Genomic DNA, 21,730 nt, shown 5'->3' on the forward strand with positions numbered 1-21,730 from the left:
TGCGGTTCTTTTCACTATTACGTGCACATACCCTTGCGTAGTGCACTTCTAGGAAGAGTTACGGTAATTTGCATTAGCTCTTACAACCCTTCAGTTTTGTTTTGTGTAGAACTGAAAACTTGTTTTGCTCCTGAAGAGCACCCACAGATAGGCCATGAGAAAGGTTAATGTCTTTACCTCAGGTGATGGTGTTGCTACATCCTTACCCTGTACATGTAGTTAAAAGTGGAGACAGCCCCCGAGGAACCATGAGTGCATGAGAAGGTCATGCATCTCAACAAAGAAAAACCCCATTTAGTCTGAGAATTGGTTGAGAAATCGTAAGTCCCACTGACTCCTTTAATGCCTGCAATTACTTTTGCACCTCTGCAGCTCCACAGACCCATAGCCTTTCTCTCCCTGTCTCCTCTCCCTTCTTTCAAAATACAACTATCTCACAATGGAAAAAGTGTACACACGACATCTAGAAATTTCCAGTTGATATCCTGGTCTAAAAATATAGTTTTTCATATTTAGCCATTTGAAAAGTGCCACGAGGGTTCACTGGCTCAGACATTCTTGACTTTTCTTTCAAGCCAATCATGATATAAATCAGTTGGTATTTCTCGGTTACTTCCTTATAAGACGCTCAAACACAAAGTCACTTGGCCTACTTTAAAGGAGGAAGTTAAAGGTTCATTTGAATGGTTGGTAATCTGTGCACTGTTTTCCTTGGAGGGGTGTGTTTCACACCTGATCTACTCTAGTTTTGCAAGGCTCGAGTTGTATCAGTATTTTATAAAAATGGGATATTTCTTTAAGAAAATATGATTATTAATAGAAAAGTGAACACTAGTCCTACTGTGCAGAAGGTTTAAAGGTCCTGTTTGCATTCAGTGCACAGTTACAGGGGTTGTAATATGCTGGCAATTACAAAAGTCATCAAACGGCAAAATAAAGGAGTGGCACTGAGATCAAAATCAGGTGAATCAAACCCGATTTTCTGTTCATGTTTTCTCAGCCACAATGCACCTTGTCACCGAGATAGATTTAAAAAAAGAAAGCAAAAAAATCAGCAGATGTAAAAGTGCATGAGTGCCTATGACAATGGGACTGCCTGCACACCACCACTTATCTTTTTTTCTTTTTCTTTTTTGAGGTCAGTGAAGTCAGACGTGTATCTTTCTCTTTTAGGGTGTGACGCAATTGAATGTGTGTGTGATTAGGTGTTAAAGTATTCTAAAGAATCTCATCAATGATTAATTTCTCCCTGATGACCCTCCATGTTCCACCAAATACACACACACATTCTCACGCAAGCACGCACACACACTAACACAAATTATTCAGAGGATTCCCACTCATACGATGATGACACCACGGACAGGCGCCACTCCGTCTCTGAGAGCCTGACTCCCCTTCAGCCTGACAGGGATGGACATTACAGTCCCTCACCGTGCGAGCTTCCTGGAAGCTGGGTGCACAACTCGGCCCCTTTCTTCCACCAGTAAAGGAGATAAATCTCATTATTTATGATTTTAAATGCCACAGTCTTCTCATTTGTGAGCGCCTCTCAAACGGGTACCATTGCATTCAGGAAAAACTCGCACTGCGCTATCTCTGATCAGCAATTTGAATTTGTTATATCTGTTATATCACCCCCAGTTCCAGTAAGCTTGTTAAGATGAGGAATTTGTCTCTAACTGTGCACAGATAGAAGTATTGGCTGACGACCGGCTGAAAGACACTGGAATGCAAACTCGCAGTCTGCACCGAACCCCATAAGACATTTCTGACAGTTTATTTCTCTCATTTCTAAGTTGCACTGAAAAACCGTATCTGTTTAGTTTCTGTGCTGATTTCCAGAATAAAGCTAAATTCACAAGATTATTTGACATATCAAGCCCCCTTGGATCTGTATCTGCATTTTTACAAGTAGCTCACCTCCCCACTTAGCTCATTAGACAACCTCTTTACTTCCTTCTTTTTTAGCTCCTACGCCCCTGAGACATATTTAGATTTATCTACAATCATTTTAAGAAGAGCAGCCTTGAAATGGGGACAAACAGAGAGACAAAAAAAGTAGAGGCGTAAGACAGGCAGCCAGGCAAGGAGTCAACCTCTAAATATAATAATGATTAAATAGTGGCCCAGGCCCATTAAACATAGCGGTAAGCAGCGGGGTGTGAGGAGCGGCCAGGTCCAGAGCGCAATACTGTTTACACTACAAATGCGGTTGAGTTACACCATGTACAGTAAAATGGGCCCGACTGCCAGTAACTCTAGTCACTTACCAACAAAAGCATCATTTCCTGAAAGCTCCTCCCCTCCTCCCTCCCTCTCCTCCCCAGCTCTCCCCTCCCCTCCTCTGCTCTCTCACTCGCTCTCCAACCACCTTTTTGAGCTCGGAGGAACTAGTCCACAATCACTATGACTAAGCCCTCTATGCAAATATCTGCCTGTCCTGGTGAAGCAGGAAGCATGTTTTAGACTTGCTCTTGCCTCTGTTTGTGAGAGCAGCAGGGTTTTTATGTGTCAGCTCATTGCCCACAGCGTACCTGTGGTAGAGGCAGATGTGTGCTTTGAGCCAGAGAGGAACTGTGAAAGGGCTAGTGAGTGTCCACAGTTGGGTGGAAGCACGCCAGCTCTAAGGTGATTACCAACACATGGAAGAGGCTGCCGAATTCAGGGATTCAAGGTGAAGCAGGAGCGTATGCATGTGTGTATATTTAATCCCCCATCCCACACTGCAGCGTTGGACCCATGTCTCTCATGCAGATCTGGACTAAATATTGTTCTCAGCAGGGACTACCGCTTCCCAAGGTACTGGTACCGTTTGCTTCTTTTTGCCTTGTACAATAAGCCTAACCGAGCCTGTCGATGTTGAAGTCTGTCTGTTGATTGATGTTAGACGAGCCGTTTTTGTGAAGCGTTTTTTTTTTTGTTTGTTTGTTTGTTATAAGGAAGTTCTAGTAAGCTGTAAGCGGTTTGTCACACTCTTATGGTTGTGCGTTTTTAATTTTAGCTCCCTTGAATGAATTTTGAAACGATTTCCTTTTAATCACACCACTGAAGGAGGCGAGCCTTTGTTTTTCTTTTGCTTTAAACCTCTGTCTGGTGCTACCTTTGGATTTAATCTGTTGTAAACGTCCTTAGATTTGTGTCTTGTAACACTTATGGAGGCTGGTTTCTTGGACTGGAAAAAGTTAACAGGTGTGTCAGACTAAGGATATTGAACTTTGTTATCAGGTTTAAGTCAGATAACAGAAAGGAGTTTTCTAGCAGTTATTATTTTATCTGTTTACGACATGAATACGTCATCTGTTTATTGTAAACTAAAGCTGGAAACGTGGTAAAAGTTGGCCCGTTTCTCAGTCGGGTGGTGAGTGTCTTTGCTGACAGACCCTTCTCCCAGTCGGTCATCCGTTGCACCACTGAGTCTCTCATTCCCAGCCAGGAACTCTGACAAATGACTGTCTGCCTCACTCCTTGCTGTCTTCCAGTAAGTGCTAGAACCTGATATCTTGTCAGGCTAAATGGCACTCCTGTCGGTTTTCTGGATGACTATTAAATATGCCCATTGTTTTCTGCTCTGTAAACAGAGCTCCAGTGTCTTTTCGGAGTCGTGATTCATTAGACTGCACGGTGTTGGCAGAATTGTCACGTATACTGGTTTAATGAGATTAATAGAGCAAGGCTTACTGACTCCATTGCCACAGAATTTCTGATGAAGCTGACTGACTCATTTCGCCGTGTCAGCATTTCTTCCCTCACAAAAAATGTAAGAAATTGCACAATAACTGGGTTCAAGTTGTTTATACTTTAAACAGTCTTTATTTCATAAGTAAAAAGTATATAGCATCATGAAATCCATGCATGAGCACTGTTACCATCGTGACAACATATGAGGATCACAATATTTCAAGACGTCATATGAACATCTCAAAAACAAACCAAACAGTACTGTGATCTTCCTATTCACACTGCCCGTTTAGAGGTACCTTCTTAGCATGCTTCCAAAGAGATGGCTGACAAAATTTGCAGTGTACGTGGCGCGTTAAAATGTATTCAGAAATCACTGACTGCTGTTTCAAGACGACAAAAAAGTGTGAAACTGTCTTTTAAAGAAATAGGTGTGCTCGGTGGGCACATGTTGTCAGTTTCCTGGTATTACATTAAACCTCAAGCATGACCCCAGCCGTGCAGCTTACGGGAAGTGAATAAACAATGATGGTTAGGATGAGTGAGAGATTGGGGGGGGGGGGAGTGGGTTCACAGATGAGAGAAGATAGAGGATGGGTGCAGATTTCTTTTGATGAAAGGTGTGTGACAGCATTTCAAGTAATTAAATGTGTTTCAAGAACATTGCGGCAAATGTACATCACAGTGAGCAGATTGAGTTATGGTGGTGCGAGATGAAGACGCAACATAACAGTTACGCTTTACGTAATGACGGCTGACTGCTAAATGCTACCCGTGCTAACGCCAAGCAATGTACGAGATTCAGTAAATCTGTCAGAAGACAAGACAGCGGCTACAGATAGATGCCAGTGTCTTCTTCATTGCTCAGTGTTTGCCCGTAAAAACGGCAAAACTGTTGTTACATGACTTCTAAAACTGTCGCCAATAACAAGTTTTTAAGTGGTGTGTTTTCCTTTGAAAATTACAGTAACATATTTGTTATTTTTCATGTAACTTCACGCATTTCCCCACTAAAACACCTCGCAGCAAACAAGAGCTTCTAAAAGGATCGCAAGGTCGGCTCAGTAGTCAAGTACCCTCGGTATCAAAAGAAGTAAATATGAGAATCGTATTAACCCGTCAACCCCCTTTCCTTTTTTCATTAAGTAACTTTAAAGTTGTTAAAATAATCGTCACTTCTGTTTTGTGGTTTTGAACACTTGTTGACTGCTCACCGAAATCTGCAATAAAGGACCCTGCAGTGGGTCGCTGCTTGTTACGAGGCTGAAGGTGGAATATTATTGCAAGGCGGTTGCGTTAGTTTACGGTTGTACAGCACCAACTAGATTGAAATCTTCTGGCCAGCTGGAGACTTTCGTTTTGAAATGTGGGCATACTGTTCATCTAGTTTCTTCTCAAGGTCCAAAAACATGCTCCAAAATATATGTCATATATATTTTGCTCAGTGGATGTAGGTGTGTTCAGTACCTTCCACATTTCTTTTTGATATTGGTTCTCTGTTACATGTAAAATCCTCCTCTGCCCTCGTTCTTGTCTGTCTGTCACTATACTGGTGGCTGTTAAATTAGTGGAAAAGTGGTTGAAGGCTATTAGTTATCTATTGAGTACGTTTTACACTGATAGAAATGTTCAGTAAACAGGTGAAGACATCTAAAGAGCACCAACAATGTTCTCTGCTTCTTGAAGGAAGTTCACACCCCCCTGACTTAGTGTGACTGCTGTGTCCCTTATCAGACTGAATGAATGTTGAAGCACAGTCCCTCTCTCTGACCAAGTGTGAAACTAATTAATTACATATTGTTTTGTTTTTAGACACTTCTTTTACCTTTCGACAGTTGACGGGATAATCTGGCAATAAAATGTTGGCAGACAAAGAGAACATTTTACCCCCTAAACAGTTGTAAAATAGTAAGTTCTCAGAGTTGCATTTGATTCTTGGCTAAAAACCAAATCCGCAATTTACGGGCAATGAGCCCACCGTCCTGAGTCACGGAGAGATTGTAGTCTGTTGACCACAGGTGTGTGTGCGAATGTGTGAATGTGTGTGTGTGTGTGTCACGCACAGGCAGAAGAGAGAGAGAGGGGTTATTTGAGGTGACGCGAAAACCTTTCTAAAACACATTTCCCTTTGAATTGAATACATTTTCAACTAAAGTTGCGTGCAGCTTTTCTAAATGACAGGGTTTTAGCCCTGTTGCAAGTGCTGTATTGTGTGCTGTGTTGAAATTTCTGCATAAGTGAGACGTCATTGTGCGTCAACACTCCCTTCACATCCCCTTCCTTCAGCACTGAGGTTGCAGGCTTGCACATGCACTTTTCACATAAAATAGTAATAAATAACGTCAATTTGTTTCCGGGTAATTTTCTGGGTAAATCATCTTTGTGTTTCTTATTCCAACAACCTTGTCCGAAGCTGGTTGTCTTATTAGGATGTACCGTGTAGCACAAAAATTTTAGCCGCTTTGGATGTCTCGATTGTCTTGAAAATACAGTATATTCTGTAGCATGATGGCGAGTCCAGACGTATAAATGTTAACATCATGTAATCAGTCTGGGATTATATGAGAGACAGCCTACAGAAGAACTGTGGCAGCTTCTCCATTGAGAAACATAACACCACTTAAGTTATATTTAGAGATTATATGAAGGTGTTTCAGCTATTTATTACTGTGATATCTACTAAGGCACTGGTTCATTTCTTTCAGTGCAAGGTACTGTGAACAACCGTGATAAATTCTGCTGAGGAACACCAGTGCTGCTTCAAACACAGATGGTAGTCATACTGAATGTTGATTTGATTTAGTTCATTTTTGTTCACTGCACTTCTGAACTGAAACTATCTGTGGCATTATTTGTGACAGCACTTTCTTTTAATGTAATTTTAAAACGACGACTCAGCACAGTGCATCAGCGATTTGTTTTTTCCTACCTATAGATTCGAGACGTAGGTTCAAACAGTTGAGATATGCCTCCGTGAATGTCAGCTCATCCTCTTGTTACGTGTCTGTGGGTGACTTCCTTTTGGCACCAGCTCAAGTACAGAGAAGTTGACATTTCTCTCACTGCTGTTCCTTGCTCTTTTCTCTCCTCCTTTTTTTGTCTCTCAATTTGTACGACTTGTCACCAACTCTGCTTGTCCTTCTTTGCTAGGTAAGGTAGTATCCTATGCTTTGTAGGGGCTTGCTGCTCCTGTTGGTTTCTAGTAGTCAGCTCAGTGAAAGGTTCTCACCAGCTAGACCTCGCAAAACTTGCAACTAAACCTTGAACCAGCTCCGTCACTCGGGTGCTAGCCGGGACGCTTGACATCCTTGTATTTTCCCGAACATATGAAAACACTGGAAAATTCCAGGAGGCTTGTAAGCAGCAAGCTGTCCGTGCTTTAGTCAGACTTGGCATGACATGAAGGCTTGCCTGTCAGGAGGTTGTTGGACCGGCTATACAGCTTTGATTGGCCCGGAATTGATCTGGAAAACGTTAGACTGTGAGACAGTAATTTTGACCTTTAAATTAAAAAAAAATGTAAATACAATGAAAACTTAACTATTATTTCTCAGACCTTCCCTTTAAAATAACCTTTGCAAATGTGGTTGTAGTGCAGTAAAAAATAGTTAACTTTTAATTATCAGCACTGATTAAATAATATTGCCAGAGGTGTCCAAGTTTTAAAATAGTTTGAATGTATTTTCTTTGGGAGTGTCCTTTACACAGAAACAGATGTAAAACTCTCCGTGTCAACATACAGTGGCTTTTTGACAAATTGGCTCCTTGATCAAAGATTGGATCTGAATGCATTTCTGTCAAAGACTGGCGGTACTTTCCTTAAAACACTTGGCTTACTTAACTACGGCATACAACAACAGACCAGTTTAATATGAATTTTCTCAACAACAGGTTAACCACAGACCTGATTTGCCAAAACAAGTAAAGCAAAAGAAAAGCTTTGAGCTGTGCTATTAAAATCACAGCGCAGCACATATGTCAGGGACATGGGGCATGCAGACGGCTAGGCATAACATAAACCAGACAGAAAGAGAGACACCACTGGGGACTTCTAGGTTCCTGGCCCCTAGATCCACCTTACGAAAAAACACACACATTGGCCATCAATCAGGTTCTGTTGACTGCATAGACAAGGTCGACAGCTGACCCACGAGGGGCGGCGGAGCTCGAGTAAAGGTTGATCACACCTCATCCACATACACAAACCACAGAATCTGTCAGTGTAATATGGATATATATGTATCTATATTATGTGCACTGCCCACGTTAGAAACGAGAACCTTTTTCCTTTTTTTAGCATGTATAAGCCTCCTGGTTGTGGTATGACTCGCACACTCTTGACCTTACTATTGTTATTACAGAAACATTTTAAGCTAGGATTTCTGTTTCTTTAGTCTGCCTTTTACTTTTAGTATACAGTGGTAGTCTTGGATATATGCGCAACAGAGTTTCTGTGTAGTAACGGAGTGATCCTGAAAAAGGTTTTGAGCCACACACAGATTAATATCAGCAAAGTGCTGGTTAAGAAGATTTATTTTCCCGTGGCTGAATTCTGTGGGAAAACAAAACTAGGATAAACACACACAGAGAGAAGGGCTGAAACGGCAGAGAGAAAAGATGACTGGGAAACAAGGAGGCTGGAACTTTAAAGACTGGGAGAGAATATGTAAGAGTTGACAGAAAAGCATGGGTGAGATGGTGAGGTCAATTAAGGTGTGTGTGTGTTGGTGTGTGTTGGTGTGTGTGGGGTAAGTGGGAGGCCAGGGTGACTTGTTTCCTGGCCTTGGAAAAGCAGCCAAGCTGGCAGTGTGTAGGAGGGGAAAGCCCTGGGCCTGGCCTGACTGAGGCCGCGGTCTAGCCTTGCACCAAGGCAGGTTATTGAGTTTAACAGGATGTGGCCTGGATGAGGACAACAGCATGCACGGTAGTCCTTACCTGAGGCTTGCTCTCCTGAGCATCAGGTATGTCATTATAGCATAAACTAAAGGCAGAAATGGTCATTTCTTTCTCTTCTTGGTTCTACAAATTGACAGCTTTGGCTTATTCAAAATTGCCTCAGCAGAAGTCAGTAAGGAACCATGTCCCTGTCATTGCACGGGTGTCGACATGTGTACTGTTGTCAGCATTTACAATGCCAGAGCAATGGCAGGCAAAAGCAGCAGCTGACAACATTCACAGGAGCCATGTGGCTGTCCACATATACGTATTTGCCGGTTCAGTGGGTACGTTAGTGGAAATGAATGCATTCTTTAAATTAACTAAGATAGCTGTTGATTCAACTGTTTTGATGTTGGAGGCTGTGGTTTGTAGCGCTGTTGATTTGTATTGTGTTGTACCGACACATGTTTCTATTATTTTGACAACCCCATGTTAGTCAGGGGGCTAGACCAAATATCAGAAACACTTTGAAGTTGAATTCAATCCAGTTTAACAGCATCACAAACTACATCCTCCAGAACGATCAAACAGCTGCAATATCACTTTTCTTACACTGTTTAACACAAACTGAAAATTATAACAGCCATGAAGGAAGATTTAGTGCAGGACTCTGACGTTAGAATGCATTCGTTTTCTCTAGTGTACCTAATGAACTGGCAAGTGAGTGTGCAGTGTGTCTGTGGACAACATTGGTGTTGACAAGGACAACAATATGGAGGATTCGATGACTACAAACTGGGTTCTAGTCATTCTGACTGATAAACTTGAACTTCTACGTCAGCTCCGTCATAGTAGTACACAGCTATCACTGATGGTGGTTCTTGATTAGAACTAGTTTTTACTTTAATAGGGAGGAGCAGCGTATAGGCTTGTGTCGGTTTATCGGTTTATAAAGCTTACTAAAAGATAATGCTGCTTGACTTCCTTGCATGGTCGTGCCTGCGCTCATCATCTGTGTCATCGCCAGTGTCACTGTAGACATTATATCAGAAACGGCTGTCTCACAATTCTCCCACGGTAGCTCTTCAAGCCACGTTAGTAGGACCGATGAATAGCAAGCTATGCGTTTAATAATATTTATTCGAGCCAGTTCTGTCGTTTCCTGTGATAATCGATTCGCTGCAAATTTTAAGATGCAGGTCCTGCGTGACACCGTTTGAAATTGCTCTTCACACAATATAACTAAGCAAAGCTGTTTGTGGGCGGTTTGTGTTTAAAAGTGTATTTCTCCAGTTCTGATTTTTAGAGCTGATAACCGCTGCCTTCAACCACAACCAGAAAGCACCTCTGCAGCTCTGCAGACATGTTGTGAGCTGGAGAGGACTGTTGGAGCGGTTTTTCACCTCTGCGTGCTCACATTAATTACCTGCAGTCAGACAACCGTCATTATCCAGGCATTCAAATACTCAGTTATCTATGCGTGCATATGTGCACTCGGCTTTTGTACAAATCTTCAGTGTTACTGTATAGATTGTACAGTGGTTGATGTATATATATATATTACTGCCTTCAGAATTCCTTGCAGCGGAGAAACGGAAGTGAAAACATGAACACTTGAAAGGCAAAAAACAGGATGGTAGTCAAATGACAGGGAAAAAAAATGTACACTTGCTCTGTTTTGCAATCGTCTCTCTGTAATTTTTTTTTTTTAACCTATTCCCTAAGAAAATAATATAAAGATTTCAAGCAGTTTTACTCCCTGAGAGCAGTGTTGTAAGTAACGTGCACATACAGAAGCGTGCACAGGTCCAGATATTTAATGAATTGCTCAGCAAAGGAAAAGAGTGTCAGAGAGCAAGAGGCAGGATTAGTAGTTTTATGATTGCGAGGCTGTGTGCTGTGGAAGGAGGCAGATTACCATCAGAGCAGTTGGAATTCAAGCCTTATCTCTGCTTGGCAGGGCCCACTCTCAGGAGCAGTGGATGCAGTAGCCCTGAGTTCGGGGCGGCCGGGGGACAAACACTGCTGCCTCTGTTCCGCTCTGCTTAACAACTTGATTAGCACGGTACTGAGGCTAGGCATGTCTTGCTTAGCACCATCCGAACTGCTGCAGTTTTCTGTGATTCCTCTCTGTCTCCTCGGGCCGTCTATATAACAACATCGCAGTCGCACGGTACGCTCTGTTACATGTGTTTACATGACGCAGGAAACCTAGAGGTCATATCTTAATGGAACACAGAGCAATGACCCGCAGGTTTAGATGCAAATCACATATTTATAAAAGTTATTTAGGGTTATGGCTGGCAGCACGTTGACATCATTGGCGAGAAGGGTTTCATAACCCCGACCGCTTTCATAATAAAGCTATTACGACAGCTTTAATTGTACACTTAAAATGTGTTTTCATATCCAGTCTGAATAAATGGGTTTTGTTTGTTTTATTGTTGTAAAAATAATCTACTAACATGTCATTGACTTATGTTGGTGGGTAGCTTTTGCAAAAGATATGGTAAAATCCCAGAGCCTGTGTGTATCTGTGTGTTTGATTATATTTCCTTGTAATGATGACGCTGGTGACACTGTGTTCCTTTTCGAAGCCTTGTTTACACATCTGTCCTCCGTTAGAAATTCGAAGAAACGGGAGCTAGGAATGAGCACACACGGGGGGATTACATGGGAAGGATCACAGTTGACAGAATAAATAAACAAAAAGAAAGGAAAGAGAAAGGAAAGGTGGTATAAAGTGACAGGTTATGTGTCTGGGCAGTGATATTTTTCCTATGACCTAACCCCCCCCCTGTCACTGCAGAAAAGCCAGTTGTTCTACTTACATGTCTGCAGGGTAGAGAAACTTTAGAGAGCCTGCTTGCAGAGATCATGCCTGATCTTGCCCTCAGGAAGGGTGCACACGCACACAGACAAAGGGAGAAAAAGGAAACAGAAAGGTAGTGTGAGAGAGTTGAGGAGCAAGCTATAATCATACAGCTGCGAGCAAACGCGGATAAACCGAGTGCTGTATCCTTTAAAAAAGCACTCCGGTACACTTCCAGTACACAAACAGCAACATGTTATGGTAGTAAGCTGCTTGGTTTCTTTAACGCCGGTCAGCAAATATGTACACATGTACTGTACGTGTAAGCACACACAGGGCGGAGCCAGTCTGTTTACCATACCCACTATTCCCCATTCTCACACGATGTCGTCATGTTAACACTCGGAGCTCCACGTCCTCTCATGCCTGTGAAACATTTTCAGCTGCAATGTGAGTAATGGCTAACAGGCAGCTATGACAGAACTCGGTGCAACTTCTCAGTATTAATCAGTAATGGACTATTGTTGAAACTGAGTCAGAACCACAACCAGAAGTTATTTCTTTTAGTTTGGGTTCTTTCAAGACGGTGTTGTTGTCATCAGTCCCAAGAGCATTCACAGTCCAAAGGAAGAGTTCAGCATTCTGAGAAATATGATAAGATTCATATGTGCACCAAGTCAAATCCTTCGCTTGAAACACGGGGAACAGGTGGCCTGTCTCTTTTCAAATCCCTCGTGATAAAGAGCACGGTATGTTCTGTTCCATATAAAATGCAAAACTTGCAAAGAACGAAATGCAAAGAACTACAGCTTTAAAAGGGTTACGTGCTTGACTATTTTTTTTTTTTGGCTGGGACCGTAATCTTCCTGTAACTCCCATTAGCCGTCTGGTAAATGTTGTATGATGCAGACACACTTCCCAAAATGCATAACTGTTCCTTTAAAATGTGGCACACCATTGCTGAATTAGCAATTGAAACCTTTGGGCGTATTCAAAGCTGCTTCATTTTTTATATTTTTTTTTTTTGGAGACAGACGGAGGGTGGGAATCTCCTCACGTGGTCTGGCGTGTATAAATATGCGCTGCACACTCGGTGAGGCGCACGCACAATAAAACGAAGAGACTCATTTCCCAAAAGTTACATTTCTGTTTAGTTTTTCGTTGTTTTGCCGTGCCTCATCACCCCCACCACTCGACCCCTAGCTCCCCACATCCATGTTTATAAGTCTCGTGGGGCCAGGGGTGCCTGTGAGAGGCTAGTTAAAGAACATGGCATGCTAATGGCTTGGAAAGGATGTGAATAGAGGGGCGACTGGAAGGCAGCCATAACTGAAGTGACACACACGCTCACACACACACACACACACATGCAGTCTCATTATGCCTTACCCCTGGCTTTCTATTTTACATACATCTGTGCATGATTAGATTTTGTTTAGCCTACTCGTGTTACTCATAAACGGGTGCAGTATTGACTGAAATCCAGATTGAATGTGGCATCTTTATTGGCCAAGGGTTACTCCCATCCATACTCATTTCACACCTTTTTTTTTTTCTTCTTCTGGGGTACACACATTATCCCTGTGCTGCAGGAATATGAATAATTAGGACTTACACTCCTCCTTTATTTTTGCTCATGGCCTGATGATGAATAGTTTGCACGTGTTTTTATACAATGATTTTAATTTTAAGAATCCATGTGTCACTTTCACAATGTTTAAATATCAATAAGCTCAGCTTTCTTCCCTGAATTTTGTCCAGTTTTTAGAGGTTGAACTTAACACATCCTCTCTTCTTCTGCCTTCCAGGACCTGTCCTGCATTGATGACCTCTCCACAAACTCCCTGTTCTCCTCTCCGGCTGACTCGCTGTCGGAGTATGCTGATGCCCAGTCCTTCATCAGCACAGACAACCTGAACTCGGTGCCCACGCTCTGGGACATCAACACTAGTACCACAACCACACCAGCACAGAGCCAGCTAGAGGTCAGTAGCAAGCTCTCACACACATGCCATAACCAGAAGAACCGGTTGCTACAACAACAACTTATTCAACCATTATCTGATAAGTATATGATGCAGTTGCAGGTGTATCCAAACAAACAAAGCTGAAACAAAGGCAACCGGACCTGTTGAGTTTTCACCACTCATCTAATTAGCTTCTTCATTTCTAAATTACTGGTTTAGGTTTTTGTATTAGGAAGATCTGTGGGTGGTGTTCGCCTGACACTCACATGACTCTGGTCTGTTAACAACCAGAAACTCACCTGCTATTTGAGGAATTTGTTCAGATTTACCCGAGTGGTGTTTCTCAGTGCGTGGTTCTCTGACTTTACACAGATGTCACACTCTTTTCATGTATTTTTTAGTTTTATGATACAAAACCAACAACCTTATTGCTTGTTAATACCACACAATAGTAGTATGTGTTCACATTCGCGGTCTCAGAGTTGGTGATCTGAGGAAAGCAACTTTGTTCACGAGTGTTGTTCCTCTGTCCCTGCCAAGTTTACCGCTGAGCCCTCTTTGAATTATACGGGTCCGAGGATATCTTTTTTGATATGATCAGAGTACATTTATTTCTCCAGCTTCATGAAAGCCTTTTATGTTTTCCTTTTCATTCTGCCCTCATTTCACCCATTATGTTTCCCAGACACATGGCTTTATCTTCCCTTTGTTGTTGTTGTTGTTGTTGCTGGCTTTCCACGACCAGACGACAAATTGCATTTTGTCGAGTGCTGCCCTGTAAGGCACCCACTCTGCCGTGGACATACATCTAGAGACAAAACACACACGGTTATAACACAGGGTTTTTGTTTCTCTTTCGTTATGTTTATTTGAGTTTTTCACTTCTTCATTTTATGTTTTGTTGTCAGCAGAATGGCACCAACAGGTTTCAAGGCTTGGCCAGTTTGGATGATATAACTGCTATTATCACCACTCCACCTTTAGGAGGATTCCAGGTAGCCGCACCAACCTCTCCAATCTGATGTTATAATTGAAACCAAGCTCTGTGATTGTTCAGCAGCTCTTAACAAGACACAGATATGCAGATTATGTTAAATGTCATATTTGCAGCTTGTGTGTTTGCAATACAGAAAAAAATACTGAGAAACATAACATGGCACTTAGCTGAGGATCACATTTTGACAAAGCAGTACATGAAGTTGGTAGTACTTAGTAAATTAAGCTGTAATATGAGATTGGCAAATTGAAAAAGGCAAATATCTTGAAGGTTTTCGTGGATATTGCAAGCACTGGACATTCTGCAAATATGTGTTGCATAGATAATCAATAATACTTTGTACAGTCATTGTCTTTTATTTGACAAGAATAGAAGCAGCATGATATTCAGCTGTCTGTAAAGAACTTTCTCAGATAACACTTACGCACACACGCTGCCTGACTATGTAAAGCACTCTTGTCTGCAGTTCCATGCTTACATGTTTCAAAGCTCTCTTTCATTCTGCTTTAACTGGTTTAACGTCTTTCAGTCATTTCATTACTGGTTAATGTTCCTTTTTAAAGAGCTCTACTTGTGCTACTTGTATTCATTTCTTACTAACTGGCCACTTACTTCCAACTTTCAGCGGCTCTCTCTGTGTGCTAACGTTTCTTCAACCAAACTAAAACAAGAACTGTAATTCCCAAGTCCAGTTAATAGTCATGTGAATTACTATACTGAAGTCTCTATGGTGGTTACAGGCTCCAAGAAACCAGGCACCCCCAGAGGAGGAAGAGGATGCTGAGGAAGAGGAGACAGAGGAACTGGGACATGTAGACACATATGCTGAGTACAAACCTTCTAAATGTAAGACGTAACTCGACGTAACATGATGTCAGAATTCTTTAAGTACCTCTGAAACAGCTGTTTGCTTCCACAAATTCATGTATTTACCGTAAAAAACTAGAAGCTATTGAGGTCTATAAAAAGCCCCGTCTGCATTCATTGGTGAGCTCAAATGGCCTCAGCGGACGGCAGCAGTGTTGAATGAGAGAGCCTGGGGAAAGAGAGGGGTGCAAAAGTTTTATTTAAAATTAGCGCACACACCTCAGGGCAGGATGAGTCATCAACATTTTAAATAGTTTTCCAGGAAATAACCAACTCCTAAATGCCATTAAGACAGTTATGACAGTTAATTGTGATTGTTTGGCCAGATACTGACGGGTAGTGACGGGTAAGGTAAGATGGTATGAGGACTTAAATATGACATGACGCTCTGTGTACTGTTAACATGTTTGTAAAACTTTGCTTTCTTTACACTTATGTTTTGTTGTTCCCCTCTTTACAGCCACTATAGGAATTTCTCATCCTGACATAGTGGTGGAAACCAACACGCTGTCCAGTGTCCCCCCTCCTGACATCACATACACGTTGTCCATCCCCGAGTCAACTATTAACAATGGCCTGCTGTCAGCTCTGCAGCTAGAGGCTATCGTCTACGCCTGCCAGGTACACACTCCAGCGCAATGCACGCAGCACTTACTCATTTTGACATGATGAATGATTAATGTTGTGATTAGGTAGGCATTTTTCGTTCATGCATTTGCTCTTTGTGCATCCTCAGCAACACGAGGTGATCCTTCAGAACAAACAGAGGGCAGGCTTCCTGATCGGAGATGGGGCAGGGGTCGGAAAGGGACGCACTGTGGCAGGAATCATCCTGGAGAACTATCTTAAGGGAAGAAAGAAATCACTATGGTAGGAGAGATTTACTATTCATGGCGGGCATAATGAAACATAATACTCGTATTTTATTTAACTGAAAATAATAGGGATTTGTATCCCCTTGAATGCAAAGTTATATCAACCATGTTGGACCCAGTTTGTGCAAAAGTGGGCTGAATGACTGATTTTCCCGTTCCTGCCCTCAGGTTCAGCATATCCAACGACCTGAAATTCGATGCAGAGAGAGATCTCAAAGACATAGATGCACCGGATATTCCTGTGCATGCCTTAAACAAGGTGAGCGAGGAGGTGGAGCTAGTGTGGCAAACTCAGAAAATCATTTTTATTCTAGTGGGTCAAAGAAAAGCATGTTCTAAATGTTTGATCTATTGTTGTAGATAAAGTATGGAGACACAGCTACCTCAGAAGGAGTCCTGTTTGCAACGTACTCTGCGCTGATTGGAGAGAGCCAGGCAGGAGGGCAGCACCGGACGAGAATCAAACAGATCCTGGATTGGTGCAAGCTAGACTTTGATGGAGTTGTATCCTTTCATTTTAGTACAAACTGGCGTTTGACGTGTTGATCCGTGTGTTGTACGTTTGAATGACCTCACGCCCAGCTGTGGGTTTACTCAAAGTGGCACAGTGTGTCTGTGTTGTTCGCCCTTGACCTTCCACCATTATAGATTATTTTTGATGAATGCCACAAAGCCAAGAATGCCACTTCTACAAAGATGGGCAAAGCAGTGCTTGACCTGCAAAACAAGCTGCCACTGGCCAGAGTGGTGTATGCCAGTGCCACAGGTGGGATGATGCACGGATAAACACACACTTATGTGCATAATTCAACACAAGGAGGTTTGACATATAAATAATTATATTTAATCTGTCATCTCTGCTCCAGGTGCCTCTGAGCCAAAGAACATGATCTATATGAGCCGCCTGGGTATCTGGGGCGAAGGCACGCCCTTCAGAACATTTGATGACTTCCTACACGCCATTGAGAAGAGGTTCGTAGGATGAAATTCAATCTAAAGTTTTAATATTTTCCAGATCATTTCTGTTACGTGTATACATATCTTCAAACCGCTTTGCTTACTGGAAAATGTCTTGCAGTCAGTTTGTGGTTACGACTGGTTGACACATGATTAAATGATGCTGAATAATTTACATGCCATTTGATAACAGAGGTGTCGGGGCCATGGAGATTGTTGCCATGGATATGAAAGTTAGCGGGATGTACATTGCCAGACAGCTGAGCTTCTCAGGGGTGTCTTTCCGCATTGAAGAGATTGGACTCGACAGTGACTTCAAATTGGTCTACAACAAAGCTGCCAAACTGGTGAGTGTCCCGACTGTTAACAGTGGAAAAGAATCAGGTGGCTTTGTCTGTGATATTTATTTGAGCTTGTCAAGTGAAAAGAGAAAAGAAATAAAACTTTTAACTGACACATCTGGAATCTGTGTCCAGTGGGCGGAGGCGTTTAAACTGTTCATGACTGCAGCTGATGAGCTGGGCCTGGTCAGCAGGAAGTCTCTGTGGGGGCAGTTCTGGTCGTCTCACCAGCGCTTCTTCAAATATCTCTGTATCGCTGCCAAGGTCCGCTGCCTGGTGGAGCTGGCCCAAAAAGAGCTGGAGGCTGGAAAGGTCAGGACACACTCTTGAACACTGAGTCATATTGTGAATATATTCGCAAATGAGTGCTGTTTTAAAGCATGGTTTTTATTAGCGCTTCGCTTTTTCTCCACAACAACACCACTAAAGGCATCAGTCAGATTTTTTTGGCCTGAGTTCATTGTGGTTGATCAACATAAAAAAAAAAAGATCCACAAGGATTTTGAAACATTTGCCTTCATGATACGAGAGATGAGTCCTTAGTGAAAGTTCAGGTAACACAGTGGATGGTCTGTGTTGATGAAGTGCGTTTTTTCCAACAGTGCATCGTTATTGGGCTGCAGTCTACTGGAGAATCACGCACCAGAGAAGTCTTGGACGAGAATGACGGGCACCTTGACAGATTTGTTTCTGCTGCAGAGTGAGTGAACAGGACTCTTGTTTTTTTTTTTTTTTTCGTCTGTATGTTTCAGCAATCCCGTGTTGACAGATTTATTTGAAAGAACGTTTACTAAAATGGCAGAGTGCCTTAACTATTAATATGGAAATCAACATAATTTTCCAGTCTTGGAAGAACTTACCCCTCACCACATACATTTCGAGCAATACATATATTCAAACCATGCAGTTGAAACCCTCGCCATTCATCCTCATTCAAACCAGACGGCCTCTTAAATTATTAGCAGCTATTTAATTGATGGGGAAAAAAAAAAGAAAAGGAAGTACTTTGAACTTGTCTGACCTTAAACTCCTCGCAGCAGACATGCCTGAAAGTCTGACTGTATTAGCCCACACACAACATGTTCATCTGCCTGTCAACACCTGACAGCTATAATAAGGCCAGACCAGGAATGCAGTGTGTCTGTGTGCCACAACTGTCCCGTGTTGAGCTGATTGCTTTGCTGTCGGGATTAAAGTCTCTTTCTCCTTTGCTCCAGGGGAGTATTCCAGTCTCTTGTAACAAAACATTTCCCTTCGGAGAAACAGAGGAGAGAGAAGGCACCAGGGAATAAAAGAAAACGTAAGTGAATAAGTCTTTCCACACCAGAATGTGTACCCATAAGTAGTGTTGCGTGTGAACAATTTCCATATTTCACAATCATTGTGGGCGGTTAGTATTCAGTGTCAGACATGCTCTTTGTCACCCAATTTAGCATTTAAAATGTTGCTTGTACATTTTTACAGTGTGTGTTGCGTGTGTCTCTTTGCGTAATATTTAAATTACTACGCTGTAAAACAGCTACAAAAAGTGCCGCTCTTGTTTTTTTTGCTCATTCCTCTGTAATATTTTGTCGCTACCAATCAGGGAAGCCTAGAGGTCGCCAGCCGAAAATGCCCAAGCACACAGTGGACAGCGGCGGCGTCATCAACATCACTGACGACAGTAGTAGCGACACGGACGGCATGGACACAGACTCCAACTCCTCACCAGACTCCCTGCTAGACAATGATGACGTCATCTTTGTGAACCACACTAGCTTTCAGACAGGTAGGAAGGTGTTTTTTTTCGTCCGTTTGCTTTGTCAGTAGAAGCGACGTGTGAAAAGGGAACTATCTCAGCCCTTTCAGTCTGTCACACAAAACAGATGAAAGTCTAGACAATGGACTGACTTTGTACGTGATGACTGACACTGTAGCCTTGAACGCCCTATTGTTTTTATGACCGGTAGCATTGTGTCCACTTGTGTTTTTAATGTCCTTCTCCACTTTGTGTTCACAGCCAGGGTAGAGGAGATGAAGCAGACCCTCCTCAACAAAATAGCAGACCTGGGAAAAGAACTACCTCTCAATACATTGGACGAGCTCATCGATAAGTTCGGAGGACCAGATAAAGTCTCGGAGGTTCGAACTATAGACATTCAACAAAAAAAAGATCAGAGCTACAGATACGGCACTTTTCACCGCCCCCAGTAGCGTAGCTTTTTTTTTATCTCAACATCCAGTTATAGTGTGTTTTTGAATCTTTTCTTTCCAGATGACTGGTCGGAAGGGCCGTGTGGTGAGGCGCCCTGACGGCAGCGTTCGTTATGAGTCACGAGCTGAGCAGGGTCTCACTATCGACCACATCAATATCAAAGAGAAAGATCGCTTTATGTGTGGAGAGAAGGTGAGAAACAGCAGTGAAATAGATGCGTGTATTTCATATTTCTCAAGTACATGATTTATTAACGGGAAGTGTTGCAATTAATCCATATCTTAAAGCAGTGTGTCGCATTATAGACATTGTTTAATGAAATCTCCCACAATAATCATAACTTTCTTCCTACAGTTGGTGGCCATCATCTCGGAGGCAGCCAGCTCTGGGATTTCCCTGCAGGCGGACAAGAGAGTGAAAAACCAGAGACGCAGGGTCCACATGACCCTGGAGCTGCCTTGGAGTGCAGACAGGGCTATTCAGCAGTTTGGTAAGTCAGGAAATGTAATCTCACAATGAGCCTTTTAAAGAGAATGGGGAGAAAATGCTTGAGAACAGTATGAAAAAGACATTCTTGTTTTCTATTAAAAGAAGCTTTTACAAGAAACAAGGCAACTTCTTTTTGTGGAAACTTTTTTGGTTTAGTGTTACACAAAAGTCAGTATCACTGTCTTTATTTTTAACAGGCCTCACACAGTGTTAACCAACATGTTGCCCGAGTGTATTTTTTTTTATTAATGACGTAATGGATTGAAAGACAGACCGACCTTTGTCTTTTCATCAGGCTTACGTCACCTTTCTAGTATTTATAACCTTCTATATATCTGTCTACATATATTTACACCCACCCACACACACCCACACACACATATATATAGTCCTATGTAGTATATATATAGTGTAGTATTAGAAGTTGAGTTTTCTTTCAGCTATTGAATGAGCGCACAAATGCAGACATAGTTATTTCCTCCTCTACAGTTACAGAAGAGACGGCTTCCCAAAAAACTTGTGGAAAGTTTTTGTTTTTTGTTGAACGGGTTCAAGCAGGAGGATCTTTTCTCAGATTTCACCGTCATTTGATGTTGCAGGTCCCATCATGTCACCAAGAATATCCCCTTCTTAGTTTCACGTTTCTGGTCCTAATCTGTTCTGTCACTTGGTGCAGCCTCCTTTAACCAGAAACCCGTATATTAGCATCAGGCTGTCTTTAGTGTGTAATTTCAAACTATAATGAATAATGAAAAAGTTTGTTTTCCATTATTTCCACTCATCAGTCCGTTGATGCGCAGCTCACATCAGCGGCGGCAATGTTTGATCTCAATGTGATGCGTGTTCCTTGTCTTTCCAGGTCGAACCCATCGGTCCAATCAGGTCACGGCCCCAGAGTACATCTTCCTCATCTCAGAACTGGCTGGGGAGAGACGTTTTGCCTCCATTGTGGCAAAGAGACTAGAGAGCCTGGTAAATATTGTACCCTTACCGATGTGTTTGTGTGGGTGGGTGCTGAATTTCGTTTCTTGTTGTTTTGCAGTTGTTCGTCCCACGTCTCCTTTATTCTTTTGATTTTAACCGAGTAAAATGTGTCTCAGGAGAAAACAATCTTTCTCATCTAGTGAGAAGAAGAATTGTTCCACTGTAGGATGTGTGTTTTTGTGTTTATTGACTGTAGTACTCTGGGTTGCCAGTGACTCTGCCATTTGCTTCTCCGCCATCTGTCCTTCCTGTTCCCCGGGATATTCCCGGGTTTTGAAGCTCTCTGTGGAGTCTCTTTCATTGTCGGTTCCCTTGAAGTTGCATCAATTTTTCTCCACAAACCTCAAGAGATTCCGGGTCTTTCCCTTCTCCGGCTCAGTAACGGAAAACCGAATAAGCAGAAAAAGAGCTTGTCTGGATAATTTATAAGTCTACTGTTATTTTCCACAGTCATCAATGCATTTCTTCACACGCAGCCATTTATTTCCATAGTGACACAGCATGACAGTTCTTTTGGGAAAAGGGCAAGGAGGGTGCAAAAAGGGATGGAGCTTCCAGGAAGCGGCTCGTGCATTTGCCAGCTGCTTGTGTTAAATCTGTATCAAGAATCTTGTCTGCCTGCCTGCTTGAACCCGATACAACACAAATGCACACAAACAGAGTCACTCAAACTAAACAGCTGAATACT

General features: G+C 42.3%; 1 protein-coding gene across 4 annotated transcripts in view; it reads left to right on the forward strand.

Moving 5' to 3' along the window:
• The window catches only part of sbno2b (strawberry notch homolog 2b), a 54,088-nt gene that overhangs the window by 25,458 nt on the left and 6,900 nt on the right, over positions 1 to 21,730 (forward strand). For 2 of the 4 annotated variants that reach the window (XM_084547994.1, XM_084547996.1), the window contains 18 exons: positions 13,180 to 13,356; positions 14,247 to 14,333; positions 15,076 to 15,181; positions 15,663 to 15,823; positions 15,939 to 16,072; positions 16,246 to 16,336; positions 16,438 to 16,581; positions 16,726 to 16,843; positions 16,944 to 17,049; positions 17,228 to 17,381; positions 17,511 to 17,687; positions 17,978 to 18,075; positions 18,593 to 18,675; positions 18,961 to 19,143; positions 19,375 to 19,496; positions 19,630 to 19,761; positions 19,924 to 20,059; positions 20,918 to 21,030. In XM_084547994.1, the coding sequence (XP_084404120.1) occupies positions 13,180 to 13,356; positions 14,247 to 14,333; positions 15,076 to 15,181; positions 15,663 to 15,823; positions 15,939 to 16,072; positions 16,246 to 16,336; positions 16,438 to 16,581; positions 16,726 to 16,843; positions 16,944 to 17,049; positions 17,228 to 17,381; positions 17,511 to 17,687; positions 17,978 to 18,075; positions 18,593 to 18,675; positions 18,961 to 19,143; positions 19,375 to 19,496; positions 19,630 to 19,761; positions 19,924 to 20,059; positions 20,918 to 21,030 (2,322 nt within the window). Of the gene's footprint in view, positions 1 to 2,666; positions 2,803 to 13,179; positions 13,357 to 14,246; positions 14,334 to 15,075; positions 15,182 to 15,662; positions 15,824 to 15,938; positions 16,073 to 16,245; positions 16,337 to 16,437; positions 16,582 to 16,725; positions 16,844 to 16,943; positions 17,050 to 17,227; positions 17,382 to 17,510; positions 17,688 to 17,977; positions 18,076 to 18,592; positions 18,676 to 18,960; positions 19,144 to 19,374; positions 19,497 to 19,629; positions 19,762 to 19,923; positions 20,060 to 20,917; positions 21,031 to 21,730 lie in introns of those variants that run through there. The other 2 variants (XM_084547997.1, XM_084547995.1) reach the window with 2 other exon arrangements.

The sequence above is a fragment of the Chelon labrosus genome, assembly GCF_963514085.1.
Source record: "Chelon labrosus genome assembly, chromosome: 7".
Classification (NCBI taxonomy): Eukaryota; Metazoa; Chordata; class Actinopteri; order Mugiliformes; family Mugilidae; genus Chelon; species Chelon labrosus.